Raw genomic sequence first — 17,824 nt, 5'->3', positions numbered from 1 at the left:
ACACAGACGACTTTTACGACGGGGTTGTTACAGCAACAGGGAGGATGTGCGGTAATTAGGACGGAATTCCAGAGACCCTCAAAGGATGCGCTGGGCAGGACGGTTCTGTAGAGACACAATCATAAACTTCAGCCCCTCTGTTGTTTGCTGCGCTTTTCACTCACTGTCATATATGTGACTCGCTCAAGTGCTGGCAGTTTCACTGGAATCACGCCGAAGAGAAAATTGTACTCATTTTAGTCCATTACCTAAGTATAGCAGGTATGAACGTTAAGATAAAGATAAAATGAATTTTTGACAGCGTGTCTTTCACTTGAGTGTGTAAGAGGTATTCTATTGGACTGCTGCAAAAGCGCGGTTGCCTAAAATGTATTTATAAAATGCATCAGGCTGGTTGCGTGTTTAAAATGAAGGTCACGAGGCAATTCACAAAAACAGCAGATAAATAAAATATTCACCTCAAGCTGTCAAGATGCAGTATGGCCCTGGAGAATATTCCGCATTAAAAGAATACATTTTTTTTTCAGCCGCCCTTAAAAATCATTAATAAAACATGCAATTTTAACGCCTTAGTCAGTACTTGTTGTGTGTGTGTGTGTGTGTGTGTGTGTGTGTGTGTGTGTGACGCAGAGAAGACAAACGGCAGAGCCATTCTTTTCCTAAAAATCCAGTTTCGCTTTTTTGTCGAAATGAGAACAAGAGGTAAAGACTAACACTAATATTAAAAACCAGTACATATAAATAAAAAAGCTTTACTCGTATTAATAAATTATATATAAACTTTGAATAGCCTATTTTAACCGCTCTAATGGGGAAATACACATGCATAATTGCCGATAAAGCAAATACAATTGTTTAATTACTAAAGGATCAGATTTATCGAGATATATTTTAACATTATTTTTGAAGATTAGGAATAAAATTACACTTTCTGCTTTGAGATAATTGAAATATGAATAACTTTTTGGATATTAAAACTTGCGACATTTGTTATGCATACGCAAGGCTGATGGGAAAAAAAGATCACAACACCTTTCTGCCTTTTAGGCGTTTTAAGTTTTACTTAATAGTTTTAAATGATACAAGTTCGACATTTTTAAAGTAGTGATTAATGCATAAATATGGTTGGGGAGATGAAGATATTTATCACGATATTTAGGATATTCTATTTTGGTCATACCAAAATCTACACCCACCACGAATGACATGTACAAGACTGTTAACATATATATCATATAGTCTGGGCATGGGTGAAAATAAATACAACTCAAAAGTCACGTCCTTCCATTACAAAATAATCATCTCTAACTCAGCTGTCAGCTCGGGGGAGTTTAAAATTAAATTAAACTTCAATGACTTCTGCGTAAAGAAGCTCGGAAAAGAGAGGATTTATGGCTGGGGGGGGGAAAAATCCAGTTGTTTTTTTTTTTACTCCATTAAAAGCCAAAGTCCACCTCGACACAGTTTTTAAAAAGTCTCTGAGAAAATTAATGTGGATCCTCGAACTTGAAATTAACCCTTGCACCACTGTGTTTGAACGCTGAGTAGAAGACAAGTCCAAGTGAGCTCGACTCGCGATTACAAAGGATTACTGGAGTAAAACTGTAAACGATCCCTGTTGAGTTTCTTCTCCTTCATCCTCCTGTTTTGAAACCAGATTTTCACCTGACGATCGCTGAGATTAAGCATTCTGGAGAGCTGCAAACGTTTCTCCTTGTTGATGTACACGCTGAAGAAGAACTCCCTCTCCAGTTCCCTGATTTGGTATTTTGTGTAAGGACACCTCTTCTTGCGAGTCTTTTGACCACCTACAATAACAAGGAAATAAAAAATAAAGCTTTGTGCATTATGGTTTAAGCATCATGTATCCAAATGTGTAGGTTACAGTGTCTGAAAACAGAAACTGTTAAGCGCGTTAAATCAAGAGTTCAACATGAAATTGCTTTAAACTACAAATTTTTGGCACCCCCTAAGCCAGTCTATTATCATCACATATAGCTAAAAGTGAATACTAATAAGACTGGAAAGATTACCAAGCATGATACAAATAAAAGTCCTAGCCCAAAATCCGATGCTTTTCCTTCGTAAACATCACTTTACTTTTGTTGGATGCTTCACAGCACGACTCACAGAATTAAATGCGCTGCTACTGCATGAGAGCGCATGAAAAAACCGCGTTACGTGATAATGATTTATTCGGTAAAGAATCACAATGCGTCACTCCGATGTACAATATATAAAGTGTAAATGTTTCACACCGCCGAAGGTATTTTCACAGGTAAAGAGAAAAAAAATGTTCAGACGTGATTCTCTGGTCACATTTGGTCCTAGAAGCATAGAGGCGCTGGGTTTATAACAGGGTTCGGTGGAGTCCACGCACAGCACAGGCCCACCATAAACCCCATTCTGGTTATAAAAGCCCATGGCATATAAAATGTTTAAGAGGAACGTCAGATCGCGAGCACTCTCTCTCCCGATACATACTGCTGTTGGGTTTCTCCTCACTGTTGCCGGAAGAGGAGCCCGGGCTGCTGCTCTCCTCCCTCCGATCTCTCCCGCTGGTCTCCCTGCACGTGTCGGACCCGGAGCCCGGGATACCTGCTCTTCTTGTGGGGTTCCTGTCCACAGAGCTCTCTGCTGTCCGGTGCTCCGCGTTCCCGTACGCGCTCTCGAAGAACTGATCGAAAGCCTGCGGCAGCACCCCGTTCCTGCCCACGCTGCTGTAGAAGCTGGGCGCGGAGCTGGAGCTCGAGTGGTACACGGCCGAGTGGTTTTTCACGAACATCTCCTCCACGCAGTCTCTGTGGACCATCTCCTCCGTGGGGTAGCAATGCGACAGATTTCCTCGGTGGTGCCATTTGCTGGGGGTCTCGATGTAGTCCCGGAAGGATACCTCCCGCACGGACTGAACCTGCGGCAGGTTCGAGGAGTACGAGTACGTCACGGCTCGAGACGACGGGTTCTGGGACAAAAACGGAGGGAGACTCGAGAAGTCAGACCCCGACACGTAGTACGTGCAGCTGGGTAAATACATACTGGACCCGACGGGGACGCGCTCATCGAGATCCATCATGATGATCGCTGCAGCTCGGGGTTCCTTCGCGAAACCTCCGTGGCATGGTTCTCCTGCGCCGCTCCCACGCTCTCTCTCTGAAGCAGACCACTGGAGCAGGAATGTGGAGACGTAGGCTGACGTGGAGATCCATGTCCATCCACACCGGAGCGGCGCCGGTCATGTGACCGAGCGCACAAACAGACGTTAAGACAGGGTGCGCGCGCGAGCAGTGGGCTCGTTCGTCGTGTGCGCCTTGGCACGCGCGGAGCGTGACTGAGTTTGTGGTACGACGTGCTTTGGACGTTTTTTTTTTTTTTTTTTTTTTTTTTAAACGATGCATTTTGCGTTTACATTTGGACGTGGTGCAAGGAGCTGCATTAAGAGAATACATCTGACCGACGAAAAGTATTATACAGAAATGAGATTAGTTGATACATTTGAAGAACATTCCATTAAAAAGTATTTATAAGGGCCAATCACGGAATTCACCGTTTTTCTTCAGTGCTTATTGTGTGGTCTAAGGACTTCTGATTATATCATGCTGAATGTAATATGCTATCTGTTTTTCTGATGCTCAAGTGAAAATTACCGACAGTCGGTTTTCACGAAACAACAGGTGTTGTGTCCCAGTGTACTGTTCATAAGAACGGTAAATGAGAGATGGGTCACCAAGTGAAAGGCAGTTAAAAATGTACATTTATCTATATTATATATTGGTCAGTGATTCTTATAAAATTAAACTTTTACAGGCTTATTGTGTTCATTATGAATGTCTCCTAAATTACTCTTGTGTGGAGATGTTAAAAAGAGCTTTTAGTACGTCTGTGGAAATAAATGTGTTTAGGGAGGAAGGCCAGGTTCATATCCAATTGCAATGAGCACGTTAGGCCCAGTGTGTTCATTTAGGCCCAATATAATATTTCTTTAACTGTATTTGAAAATAGTGCTTTAAAATACGTTTGGGTATGTGCCTCAACTCGGATATTTTTTTTTATTCATTGAGGTAAATTGCAGGGTATAAAACATTCTTTGTTACGCAGATGTTAAGTTCTGCACATGTATGTATATACATTTACTTCTGAATTGGTTCCTGGAAAATCAGGTCGATTATGTATTATTCACCAACACAGAGGGGGAAAATTCATATATGAATTAGTATAAATGCTTCCGTGTTTTGTGTGTATATTCGTGCCTACCTAAACAAATGCAGAGGTTAACTATTACCTAACTTATTTTTTTATTAAATAAAACTAACTTTTAAGAACATGATCTTCAAACATGTTTAATGTAAACCACATTGAATACACGCCTCCCACCAACATATTTATTGTCAAATTATATTTATAGATGCTATTATAATTCAAACACTGGGTTAAACTCACAGACAAGCAATGAGCAAATTTAATGTTTCATATAGGATGAACCAAAATTCTTTCTGCATATACTGGAAACATTTTACAGTTTCTGCATATAATGCTAAAATATAAAAAACATTTTGTACTAATTTTTACATAATGTCAATGTCAAAACAGGGTTAATTATAAAGCATACTAAACGAATCCTCGGTGCAATTATTTTATTCATTATGTTACTTTTTGGGAAGTAAGTGTATTTCAGTATTGCAGTCAGAATGGTCATTTTTTACATTTTTTTGATTTTTATAAGGATCTGTTTTTATAAATTTTGGATGTAAAATTATTGGAAAGCAGATTTTCCATTGATGTATTCTGTTTTCTTTTGTCACTAGGGAAAAACAACGTGGGTGTATAAACATGTTTTCACATTCACTAGCATTGAAATCCCAGGTGCAGAGTAAAGCCCTCCATGTCTGGAAAACTTAAAGCTACACGTCTGGTGAGCACTGCTGCAGTTTCAGGAGGAATTTACTTTACATAGCTAATTTCTGACGTAACGATTATTGCAATTTTGGCAAAAAAATGAGTTGCATCATACAATTTGATGAGTTTAACATAGCATCAGCTTAAAGTATCATAAGTGAAAGTGGCCATTACCCCACTGATGCTCTGGGTGAATACAGAGAAATCTTTAAACTGGGTTTTAAAAATCCAACTGCAGAGGAAAAACTAAACCGTGCTTCTATAGCTCTCCCCGCCACTCTACAGCCTTCCCCAAGGTCCACATGGCTGACACCATCAAAATGCAATTCAATAATTCTAATAAAAGATGGAGCCACTGTCGAGTGGAAAGCAAAATGGAAGAGTGTTTCATTGAATGTTTTCTCAGAGAACTCTATTTAAATAATTTATTCATGCCCTTAGATATTATGCAACAAATCTAATCAAGGTAAACTAAAGTGTAACCGGGCCTAATTCGTTATTTTCTATAAAAACGTTGGAAAGTTGGCTTGATGTTTGCCGCCTTTAGTTTGTGCTGTTTCAGAAGCCTGAGCGCTACATATTTATGCAGATTTCCCCCCCCCCAGTGCCTTTAGCTGTGCAGCAGACTTCAAGGTCGGAGGGGAGGGGCTCCTCCGGGACCACTGAGCAAGGGCATCCCTCAGTAACCCGGATGAGGTTTCTCAGAGACTGTCCGTTAAGCAGAGAATGACTGCTTTCCACGGGAAAAACTGTTAAAACCATTGTTAGGTTTAAAAAGTGAGACTGACACAATGAAACTAATGCAGGACTATATCGTTTAATTATACTTATTACATTAAAATTAAAAATGTAATTTCTGTTGTGACTGGACGCATTAGAGGCGCAATTTTCAAAAGCATTGAAGACTGATACATATAGATATATAGTACAGTCAGGAAGGGTTATTTCTGACTTGTTAAGTTTGGGGGGAAATGAAAATGAGCCCTAACCGTGGGGTGTACGTAATGGAATTAAGTATATAATTGTTAAATTAAACGAATAAATTAGTTTATATATATTTAAAAAAAACTACATGATACTTTAAGGTTTCGTTTATAATATGTATGAAAGGTGACTGCACTGACTTGAGCAGTGGAAGACTGGAAGTTAGGTTTGCTAACGCTACGAGTAGTGATATAATAGCGATTTTCGAACGGTATTATGAATATTTACGCTTCGAACCGTTAATGCCTTTCAAAGGTTTTGCTCACGCTATGAAAAACATAGTCCTCCCCCAGCGAGCTGAAAGTTCTAGAAGGGTTTGAGGAGTGCGGCTAAAGTAAAACGCGAATTCAATAAGTATTTATAGTGATAAACGAGGGATCATGTCGTAAGCCTAGTAAGGAACTGTCCAGTGTTCAACATTCTCACGAAATTGTTCAATAAACAGAACGGGCTACCCTAATGCTACAACAACATACAGTAGTGGTTTCTTGTGAAGGTTTCTATGATGGAATTCTGCGCTATAATTCAAGTGTTGAGCGTCTCTCTGCATCCGTGTCATTTTGCGGTCTGTCATCTCGTTTTTTGCGGGAAACAAAGCGAGATAAAGTACCCGGGACTCTCCTTCGAACAGCTTTTTCCACAGGTGAAAATAAGCCAAGGGGAGGTAAAATGGCGGGTTTGAGGGCAAACCTCCCACTATCCTGCGAGGCCCGCTGAAGGACATTCGCTAGAATTGCTCAGGACCACATTCACTGAGTCCTTCAGGCTCACTTGGAGATAAACGAGAGTGTACAATACAACCCAGCTGAATGTATAAAATGATGAATGTATTAAAAAAAAAAAAAAAAAAACTGGACTGCAAAAAGCTGCGGGACGAATTAATGAAATACTTGAGGTTCAAATTCGGCTGCAGCCAGCAGTGATAGATATTGTTGTAGGTGTTTGTTTCCCTCTTGAAATGCAACCAGGTCTGGGCCGGTCGACCGATGGACTCCGCGCATCACCAGATGTCATACAGCATTAGCGCAAACAAACCTGAAATACAGCCTCACGTTAAAAGAAGTGTGGCCGCTAAGTGCAGCTTTATACTTAAAAAGTTTTGTTTTCATTGTTATCGAAACGTGACTATCTTCCACGACATGTTGGTGACGAACAAAAAATGTTCAAGATTCAAGAAGGCACGAATGTAAAATGTGTCCAATCCAATACGGAAAAATAATGTAAATTTGTAGGTGGCATTGGATAAACGCTACTAAAACTACAACAACTAATAATAATAACAAGAAGTGATTACATTACCGTAATAGATTCATTGAAATAGTATCTGTATTAGCTACTGCTGTCCCTACTGGGAAATTAAAATAAATACAACCATTTAAACACTTTCTTAAACATTTTTAAAAGATTAAACTATAGCCGAAAATCCATGTCTGTAATTGGATGAAAAAAGTCTCATAATTTAAACATGATGCTTGTCAACCCATAATGTGCTCAGAAAAGATTTCCATCTATCTTTGCAGTTTTCATTAATTCAACAGCGATACCTTTTTTGTAAAGCATAAATGTAATACTAATAATAGTAGTAGTAGTAGTAGTCTTTGTAGTAGTAGTAGCAGTTTTAGCATTACAAGAATTATTACAAGTAGTTGGCGAAGAGGTGACTGAGGAGTAATAAAATATCATTCTTAGAGAAGAAAATAATTTACGACAATCTGGCTCCTGTTATCCATTTTCAAACATTCATAAGAAGTGAGATAATGAAAGATGGGAGACTTAGCCAAATTAAAAAGAAATACAGCAGCTAATGCTTACATCAGCACAAAGGACTTTTAAAATCAAGCTTTATGTATCAAAAACAAAGAATCGGGAATAAGAACCAGGAATTCATTAACTTCCTTTCTGGAACAAGGTTAGCCATTAATTTAATTTAAAATGCTGGTAAGGACAAAACAGCTAACGAGACCGAGTCAGTGCTGTAAGGCTGTCAATAAGCCAAATCGAATACACATGTTTCAGTTAGTATATAACAAATTTAAAAATTATAAGGGTAAATGCGCAAAGCGTACTTATTTTTCAAGACAAAATATTCACGTAAACTGCAAAATCAATGAGCAATAGTCGAGACATTACTTAAATTCTGGACATTCTTCCACTGCGTCCGATTTAAAATAAATACACAGTAGTGTAGGCTACCATACACGCTAAAAGTAAAAAAAATAAAAAGGTGTGACTTTAAATGACAATTTAAAAGAATATCTGTAATTAACGTAATATTTACTTAGTAAATCGGTTTACATACCTTTTTTAGATGACATTACGGATCTGTTTTTCAAACGTTTTGATTGATTAATTACTATAATGTGACGCTGTCTTTAAAAGCCCAGTTGAACATGAGCACATACAGTATACAGCCCTGTCTCAGGATCAAGTTAACCTATGTGAAAAATCCACCAGTCCGCTGAAGTGCAGGAGACTTGAGAAGGTCAACAGTAATTAGCAGCGCTTTCGAGACCACGCGTGAGGACCCTTCACTTTATCTACCCCTGGACTGGAGCAGAGGATCCCGGGAGATTGTTTTAGCGCTCCACCCGGACCCAGGAATCCCAGAGTTACACACAAATCCTGCTCACTCGACACAATTTCCGTAACGCTGATTAAAAAGCAAACCGTCTTACACATGACTAGATCTTATGTGCATTTCGCGAAAACCGAAGTGCGCAGGCTTTACTTTTTTCAGCCAATGTGCAGCTGTGTCATGTATTTTGAAAGCGCACGTGGGGTGTCACCTCAAACTGCTATTACCTCGTCTACCTTTAGATGGCAGCAAAATCCACTTTCACGTCTAAGATGCACATTTTATTTCCTCCCCTGTGCTTTTTTTAATGTCACTGATAGGTGATTTTTGTGGGCGCTGAGTTGACATTGCAAGAGAAATGCCGCACAAATCAGGAATCTGGATTTCTTTGCCTTTCCACTGAAATCTCATTTAGTTTAAAGGCAACATTCTCGCAACGGAAGTGATGTAGGTATTATTATTCATTTATGTACGAGATTTTGCACATGACAGTTTACACTGTAAACATATTTGCAACACATTGTTTCAGATGGAAACTATTTGCAAATTACTTTTCGACGTTATACTTGTCTTTGTAAAACGACTATTTTAAATGCATAAATATTCATAGAAATTCATCACTGAAGACCTCTCTGAAAAGCAGAATTAAAAAATACACGCCAGTACTTCCATTTTAAGACATGATTGTTCCGCCTTTGGATAAAACAAATATTCTTTAGCTGTGTTTTTGAAAACATATGAAACAAGTAGCTGATAAGGTTATATATTGAAAGTACTGAAAGGAGACAGACAAAATGTATATTTTAAGTCCAATTTCGCTCTAAATTGGCCAGTCACTTATACTGCGTCTTAAAGGAGGCAGAATAGTGACACTCAGACTACAAGGAGACAGCAGCGCGTGTACCACGTTCCCAGTGGGACCGTAGACTCATGCGCGCTAAACGACTAAAAATTCTCTTACAACTGAAAGAGACAAAGAGTCGAAGAAGGAACAACAGATTTTTCTAGTGCATTTCCATTTAAAAAAATTCAAATGGAGCGTCATCTTCTCAAAGCTCTAACAATATGGTTTAAAAGCAAGAGCCGAAGTAAAAACACGAGCAACATTTATGTACACTGCAGTTTCATATGTTTATTACTGTTTTATAATGTTGTTTATATTTAATAATTTTCGCTGCTTTGTAATTACTTGTGTTTTAACACACCCTTGAATTATTAATTTTATTTAATTATGGACAGACATGAATTTATGTAGTTTAAGATGAAAAATATTTATAATAAAAAGAAATCAGGAATAATTACTAGAATAATGATGATAAAAACAATGTTTTTTTCTGCTATTCCTGCTTCTTAATGTTAAATAAGTTACAGTGAAATAATGAAATAATTTTCATTCATATTAAACCTCTTGTAACAATGAAGTTAAGTTTGAGTTTATGTGAATACAAATTCCGGAGTTTCATGTCCTTTTCTGAATTATTTTTAAAATATATAAACACTGAAACTGTCATTGACTTAAATATAGGCCTAAGCATGGACTAGCTAGCAACACATTACACAGACTTTAAATATCATGATATAAATTAATTGAAAATTTAAACCAAAACAAATGTCCTAATCAAATATTATTTACAATTCTAACAGTTCATTTTAAAGGTAATTTTTATACATGAAACAATATTAATCCCGACACTGACAAGGCAGTTATAACATTTTTGTTGTCTTTACAAAAAAATCTTGCAGTATTTTTGTCAGTTATGAAGTAGAATGGAGAAATTGCTGTTTAAAATTGACACCAAGTAAAATCTAAAACCTGAACGAACAAAATAGGTATACATAACCATATACATAAAATCAGATATGTCATATGTACATTACATGTAGGAAATCAAATTATTGCAAAAAGAATATAATGATACAAACAAGGACGAAAAGACATTAAAAACTATTGTAGTAAGCTTTAACCGTTTAAATAATCATGTTGATATTTAATAATCCATCTGCGGAGTAAATCGTCTGGTATCATTGTTATAAAATAACGCGCGTTTTGAAACACATTTGCCGTTTTAAATGCTACCTTTTCATGCAAAAATGCACACAGCTGTATGTTTTCTTATACTAACATCTGAATAAATTGCTGACTTATCGAAAACATTTATCAGCAATAGACGTACTACAGGAATTGGAAATATCTGATATCGCTGAAGTACTATTTTACTGTACAACTCACAACACAGCGTTAATCATCCCATTAATCACCGTAATCAACTGAAAGTATTTATGCGTTCGTTTTACATATTGCGAGGAATCTAAACATGTTTGATTTTAACCTCACATCCTCGAATCTAATTTGATCTCATGAGTGACACGCAACGATAGAAAAATACTTTACAAAAAAGCACAAAAGACACTGGTGTGTATATGCTGTTATGGACCTTATTACTGTAGACTAGTATAATTGGTTTTATTTGCACGAATCTCTGCATGATTTGAAACATAATGACAAGTCTGCCGAGTTTGAAAAGTATGTATTTACACATCTGCGTCAACAGGTGTCGCTGTTGTATCAGTGTTGTTCTAAACTGTATGAAAATCCGTCAATTTAGTGCTGCGCCAAGGTCAAGGTTCCAGACCCTTATGGAATACACTCCCCAGAAGAAATTATTGTTTTTGCTGAGAACCTGCATTATCTGCACTATAACAGCAAATACATTCATATGAAATTATTAACTGTTTTTTTAATCTCAGAAGAGATTTGCAGATAATCTTTTCCTATAAATCTCTGAAACCCGTATTTTAGTGTAAGGCACAGTATAAATACCTATTAGACTATGGACTACAGTTTATGTCCAGCTTTTATTTGGACCGAGTTCTACCATATTTTTCCAGGCACAAATAACTGAGCAAATGAGACATTTGACGATTTCTCTCATATTTTCACGTTTACATAGTTACACAAATGCGACATATATAGTATTTGAAACGAGCAATCTGAAAACCTTGTTTTCAGGGGAAATTTAAAATACTATCATGATTACACCAGCAGTTCTTTAATACAACAATATACAAATACTGATTTCATGAACACAAATTGTCTTAAGTTGCAGTGCAGATTGTTTCAATAAAAGGGGGTTAAAGCAGTATGCATTTAGTATGTTTAACTAAAGTACTTATTAAATCTTGCACAGTTCTTGCAAGCTCTCGTGTTTACTGTTGTTTTTAAACAAAGACAAAAACTTGATGCACATCTTCTTTTTTCCTGAGCACAGGGTGTGTGGTGTGGTGTTAATTTGATTTTCGCAATTTCCTCTATTGCAATTTCACAAACTTTTCCTCCGACTTGGTCTTGATCTGCTCGCTGGCCCATGCTGGTCTTCAGCAACATCCCACAACTTGGTAATATAAACCTTTCCAGTTTGCGTTTCAGACCCGCAAAAAAATACAAGGGATACCCGGCTGTGTTGCGAAGCACACCTACCACCCTCTCACACCGACTGTCGCGTTGGTATGAATTAATCAGTCATAACAGAACAAATCTCCCCGCGTGATCCATCTTTCTGTCTCTCACGCTTTCCAGCAGAAGCTAACTCGGACTCTTGAACTTGCTCACCAGTTTCTTCTCCTTCACCCGTCGGTTCTGGAACCAGATGGTCACCTGCCGCTCGGTCAGGCTCGTCTGGGCCGAGATCCTCCTCCGCTTGTCCTTCGTAATAAACTTGTTGGTGGCATACTCGCGCTCGAGCTCCTTCAGCTGCACCTTCGTATAGGGTACGCGCTTCTTCCGCCCGCGCCGTGCGGCGCCGCCTTCCCCCGCGTGGGACGCCGAGTCTGAGTTGAACAAGAGACAAAAGCATTTAATTAAAAAAAAAAAAAACTGTTCTAATAAGTGCTAATAATATTATATATATATATATATAAAAAAACATCAATGCATTTAGTAAGACATTTTTATGACCGCAAAAAAAAAATAATAATTTAGGGTACCCATCATCTCTCCGCAGATTATCCATACACTTGACTTGACTTGTATTTTTCTCTGCTGGCTGCGCATTGTCACTCACACACTTACACACGCGTCATGTCACACTTGTACCTTGCATGGAGGACTTCCACAAATGGTTGCTCTGCGCTTGCTCCTTAGCGCAGTAAACCTGGCCGTTCCACGCGTTAGACAGACCCCACGGCTGGTAGCTGTCCACGGGCAACAGAGGCTCGTGCCGGGACTCCGCGGGGCCGCTCAGGGTGGGCACCACGGACACGTCCAGGTAACTGGGCACCGGCTGGTAAGGAGCGGCAGGATAGCCTTGGTAGAAGGCGAACTCCTTGGCTCTGGACGTGAACTCGTCCCCGGAGACCGGCGTGTCCGTGTACTTTTCCCCGTACGTGGAGGGCTGAGCGCACGACTTCGCGCCGCCGTGGAGGGACGGCCTGCACGAGTAGTAGCTGCTGCCGAAGTAGCCGTAGGGCAGAGAGGCGCTGGGGGAGCTTTGGGCGGCCGAGCACGGGCTGCACTGTTTGACAGCTTCGCCCACGGCGGACACCGGCACCTCTCCCGACGGGTACGCCGAGCCGGGCGCCAGGGATGCGGGATGAGCCACCAGATTCCGGCACTGACTCGCTGCGAAGTTGCCTCCGGGAAACCCTTCCATGTTTTTGTTCACTTCATCCAAGGCACTGTCGTACAGGAACATCACCGGGTCGATCCAGCGCGGGTGGAGGAGCAATGACGCTGTCATAGCACGTCCAGCATCGGGGCGACCAGCTCTTTTTTTAAAAACCCTCGAGACTGAAAAAAGAGACGCGCGCTCCGCGAGAGTCACCGACGGCGACGCGCCTGTGTGCGGCACTGCTGCGCCGCTATTGGCTCGACCGTGGCACGTGATATGCAAAATAGACGTTATCGGCTCAATCGCGAATAATCCGGACCCTCGATCTCGATTGATCTGGATGCATCGGTGTTTCTGTCCATCGAGTGCTTAAATCTGGAGGAAATCTCTCATCGCTCCAGTCCCACACTGTCAGACCACCTCGTGAAACTGACACGGTTCCAGGGTGCTGAGAGTAAGGGCGAGTAAATCACATACCAATTAACTGATTGCGTCGCCAGTCTTTCATCATCAAATTATTTACAATACAGTACTGTGTGTGTGTGTAACAAGTCTCTCTCTCGGTGTTTGGAATGTGTACTTGGACCTATGTCATACATTTTTAAAACCGTCTTAAGACATCATATCCACAGCTTTTAATTATTAAGTTAGTGTTGTTACTGTTACTTTCGGAGCTACATCATATCTTAAACAGCCGCGTATGTATATATACATATACACACACATATGTCATATATACCTATATACATATATTATATATAATATTATACTATATACAAAACTTCATTGACAATCAATCATAACTTACTGAAGTGACACCTCACTAAATCTCAACACTCATTTTTTGCATGTTCTACGATGTGACAATAAAGAATAAAGGCTATGTTAATATATGCATGTTAATATATTTAGTGTACTATGTATATTTTAGGGATCTTTTTTGATAGACACTTTTGCGTAAAAAGGTGGTACTAAGCTAATTTTGTTTTAAACGTTTTTATGCTAACCATGTACGTTTATTTTGACTGCTGGAGATTTTTGATAAACCATTTTTTAAAGCTCCCACTGTGTTTAAGAAAGACGTCAAAATGACCTTAAAATCTTTGCGACGTTCTCTTGATTGCCCTACGAAGCTGTGTTCCTTAACTACTTTATTGGAGAGGAGACCCAGATGAGAGCTGCAAACCTGGAAAGTGAACGTGCAAAATAGCAGACATTCAGTGACCGTAGAAGTATAGGTTTTGAAAACATCTGCATATCCTGCACAAAAAATATCAGAATCTGAAAAGAACCATGCCAGAAGTCTAATGAAAGATAGTCTACATTTATTTTTTAAACGACACTGGCCTTTTTTTCCAAGCACTATACAAGAATTATCATAAAACCATTTACTGATGTTCATATAGAGACATAACGTATAGCCTGTGATAACACGGTTTACTCGAAACACATGCAAGTTGATTTAAGACACGAACATGGGATGAATTAATAATATATTTATTACTTTTAAATAAAGAGGACTACTTTATATGCTGTTGTTTTAATTAACCTTATTTTGTACCTCCAATTCAGTTTTATTCGATAATCAATACCACTAAAAATTTCTTATTCGGTGAGAGACGAAGGTTTAATCCATAAACCATGTTCCAAAAGCAGAACTTCTCCAGATTTCCAGAATATATTTAACCATTCGCTATCAGCATGAAGGACCGATGATGTAGTAATGGTAACCTTGTAACAAAAGCGTATACGGAACACGTGTTCAGCCGATTTTGCGTGAATTATTTACTGTACCTTATGCTCATGCATGCCGCGTTTTTGCTTATCACGTCGCACACCCACGTGTGAGGGAACATGGGATGAACGTGTTTGATCCTGGGCTGCTCAGTGTCCTCATCGTGCAGTCAAAGGGAGCTCATCCTCCGACTGGCAGCGCACTTTTTACAGGCTCTGCGCTGCAGACGGGGCTGCGGGGCTGCGGGGCTGCGGGCCAAGGTCAAGGTGAAATCTGCAGTCTGTCCACCGTGAGCTCGATCTCCTCCAGGCTTCCAGGGCCTGTGGCCTCAGTTCCTGCGTGGATGGGTAAGAGACCCACGCGGCTGTGGCACTAACTGGCGACATTCATTTCTCACCTGCCACTTCTCAGTCAGTTCACTAAAAAACTTCTCCGGTTGTTTCGTGATCACGTCAAAGAATTGTTTTCCATCCTCACGGTGGGCTTCGACTCCGGGGTGTTAAATTGTAATTAGTGAGAAATGTTGCAGATGAAGTCTTTGGCACCCAGTCTGCGCGTTCACGACTGCTGACGAGACTCTTTTCCAGAAATAAAAGATAATAACGGGGTATGCAGAATATTGCCCATTAAATTGACACCACCTTACTATAGCCTGTAGTGAAATTAAGAAAAAAAAAAAAACTTTTTAAAGAATGTCTCGGGAACTGAGCCGTGAATCAGTCTAAAAAGAGCTCGCAGTTGTAAAACAGTCTTACCTCAGGCCATTTGCTCAAGTGAAATTGTCCATCTTTAGGCTCCATCGCCTTTCTTATTTGTGGTGCAGTTATGCTGTGTTCTGCCTCTGCTTATTTAAGGTGAGAGCAAAAACAGGTACAATTAATGCGGAAAATTCCATTTTATAATATATCATTGCATTTTAGGATTCTTACCAGTGCTTTTAAGAGCACTCTAGGATCTGCAGCAGTCATAATAAACTGACATAAACGGACACGGGAAAAGCGAAGGACAAACCAAATATTGCAAAATGACCGAAATACAGAAAACTTCTAAATAAATAAATAAATAAATGTAAATACCGGTACAATTAATACAGTTAGGCGAAAGATGCTTCCGTTCAGAGAACAGAGCACAATTTCCAGTTTTGTTTATTTTTATATCAGCAATCGAACTCAAATGGAAAACCTTGTCTCTATTGTGCACATAAGCTTTTTACATTGTTTACATTGTCTGTATAGTACAGTACCTCTCTATACACAGTTGCGTGGACCTTATTGTTTATTATACATTGCAGTCTATCGGTTCCGTTAACGAATCAATAGACACTAGAATAGTCTACACTGTGAAGAAACCAAGAATAAATGCGTAAAATGTGAGGGGTACAAATAAATTCGATTATTTGGAACTTAAACTGACTTTAGAGGATTGCTAGTTTTTGTACGCCTGTCCTAAACACAAGACACGGAATGCACTTAATTTATTTTTAACAAATAAAACTACATATGGCTTTTCATTGAAATAACAGATAGGAGAAAATAACTTCTTCTTATGTCTCAAAGCTCAAGACGTGTTTGTGTCATATACCCGCTAACGGTAAACCACAAGGAGGAGTAGGGTATTGGATCTGACCCTAAACCTGAGATGTTCCTTCAAATGTGAGCTGAGAAACCATCGTGAAGGGCGTATCTTCCAGACTTTTGCGCACTTCAGCAGCTCTACCCAGAAAGCAAGCAGTACAGTGGCTTATAACCTTTACTTACAGGATCAGGCCAGTTCATTCTGAGATACAGGATATATATATTAAGTTCGGTTTAATTAAGTCCATTAAAAGACCAGGATAAGACAGTTATAGCGGTTTGAAATCACTGTAGCGAGAACTTTAATGTGCTACAAAGCCCAAAAACACTTTTGACTCAGTGTCAGTTAGTCTGTGATACTGCTGTTACGTTTCCTGCCTCTTAAAATACTGAAAACAAATTAATTAAACCATCTCCAGTTTATTCGATTTGAAATTTCTACTTTGTTGATTCAGGTAACAAAATAAGTTAAACTGGATAAAAAAAACGGATGTACTGTTTCATATGTGAAATCACACATAAATTGAAAGAATTGCTATTCTTTGTAGGCCTAGAACTGAAATATACAAATTTTATTTAATCACTAAGAGATTTTTTAATTGGTAGGCTTGTTTTAACTGAAAAAAAGGAAGCAATGTACCAAATGATATTGAAATAAAACAAAAACAGCAATTCCTCATCTGTCCTGAATCGCTACAGACTGTCTGAGGGAGATGAAGTCATAGGTGAATTTTGATAATAACGCATATTACATAACTTTTTAAAATAATTCCACGAATTAAATCGCTAACTTGCTTATTTTCATGCTTGAATTAAATATATTTCTTGACATACATATTTTGAATTAATCTATGAATACATTCAATTTAATGGAGGTCGATTTAAAATTCATCGAGAGTAAATATGTTTTAGTAGGAACAAGAACGTTCATAATGCCGACTTTGTAATTTAGCGCATGGGTGTTCGGTCATTTTTTTCTACTCCATAGCGGCACCTTTGTCTTTTTAAAGATTAGGCTGAGTTTCATAGAGCCGCTCAATTGGAAATCTTAGATATTCATTACTGTCACTAAGGGAGAAATTTTACCTATTCGCGATTAATCGTCACTCAAGCAGAAATGTTCTATATTCCTAATTCTTTCCCTTCGACGGGTGAGCTGATGTACATTAATGCGGACTGGCAGCATTTCGAGTGAGTCATTTATATTCGATATACTCTAGGACAATGTCAATGATTTTAGACCCAGCACATGTAGCTCTATGGCTCAGCGTCTATAGTCAGTTCATAAATAGCAAATGAAACTTGTCCTCTCAATGAACAAGAAGAAAAAAAAATCCATCTAATTGAACTCTTGCCTGCCTCTGTTGACTTGGAGCAAAATCTGAAAATAGGTTATATTAACCAAACAACCATATATATGGTTTAAAATTTCTCAGATTTAAATCGGTGTATGATT

The 17,824-nt window shown here is 38.9% G+C and overlaps 2 protein-coding genes across 3 annotated transcripts; both read right to left on the bottom strand.

Annotated features, from left to right (window-relative positions):
- Positions 1-1,052: 1,052 nt before the first annotated feature.
- hoxa11b (homeobox A11b) lies at positions 1,053-3,160 on the bottom strand. 2 transcript variants are annotated; one of them, XM_018740754.2, is made up of 3 exons: positions 3,037-3,140; positions 2,485-2,911; positions 1,053-1,808 (listed from the first exon to the last, which is right to left on the bottom strand). In XM_018740754.2, exons 1-3 carry the CDS (start codon positions 3,058-3,060, stop codon positions 1,579-1,581), a joined length of 681 nt encoding a protein of 226 aa, XP_018596270.1. In that variant the 5' UTR covers positions 3,061-3,140; the 3' UTR covers positions 1,053-1,578. The 2 variants fall into 2 exon arrangements, with proteins under 2 accessions (XP_018596270.1, XP_018596269.1); XM_018740753.2 differs by having other exon boundaries at positions 2,485-3,160.
- An 8,340-nt stretch (positions 3,161-11,500) lies between these two features.
- Positions 11,501-13,260, bottom strand: hoxa13b (homeobox A13b). Its single transcript, XM_029245943.1, has 2 exons — positions 12,546-13,260; positions 11,501-12,280 (listed from the first exon to the last, which is right to left on the bottom strand). The coding sequence occupies exons 1-2, from the start codon at positions 13,186-13,188 to the stop codon at positions 12,036-12,038; spliced, it is 888 nt and encodes a 295-aa protein (XP_029101776.1). The 5' UTR covers positions 13,189-13,260; the 3' UTR covers positions 11,501-12,035.
- Positions 13,261-17,824: the final 4,564 nt, after the last annotated feature.

This window comes from Scleropages formosus, chromosome 18, assembly GCF_900964775.1.
Source record: "Scleropages formosus chromosome 18, fSclFor1.1, whole genome shotgun sequence".
NCBI classification, from domain to species: domain Eukaryota; kingdom Metazoa; phylum Chordata; class Actinopteri; order Osteoglossiformes; family Osteoglossidae; genus Scleropages; species Scleropages formosus.
This window is presented reverse-complemented; position numbering and strand designations above follow the sequence as displayed.

Coding starts and splice junctions, on each gene's coding strand:
- hoxa11b (XM_018740753.2), bottom strand. CDS start 3,073: ATGATGGATCTCGATGAGCGCGTCCCCGTCGGGTCCAGTATGTATTTA. Junction 1,809..2,484: donor TGAGGAGAAACCCAACAGCA/GTATGTATCGGG, acceptor TTGTTATTGTAG/GTGGTCAAAAGACTCGCAAG.
- hoxa13b (XM_029245943.1), bottom strand. CDS start 13,188: ATGACAGCGTCATTGCTCCTCCACCCGCGCTGGATCGACCCGGTGATG. Junction 12,281..12,545: donor GTGGAAGTCCTCCATGCAAG/GTACAAGTGTGA, acceptor TGTTCAACTCAG/ACTCGGCGTCCCACGCGGGG.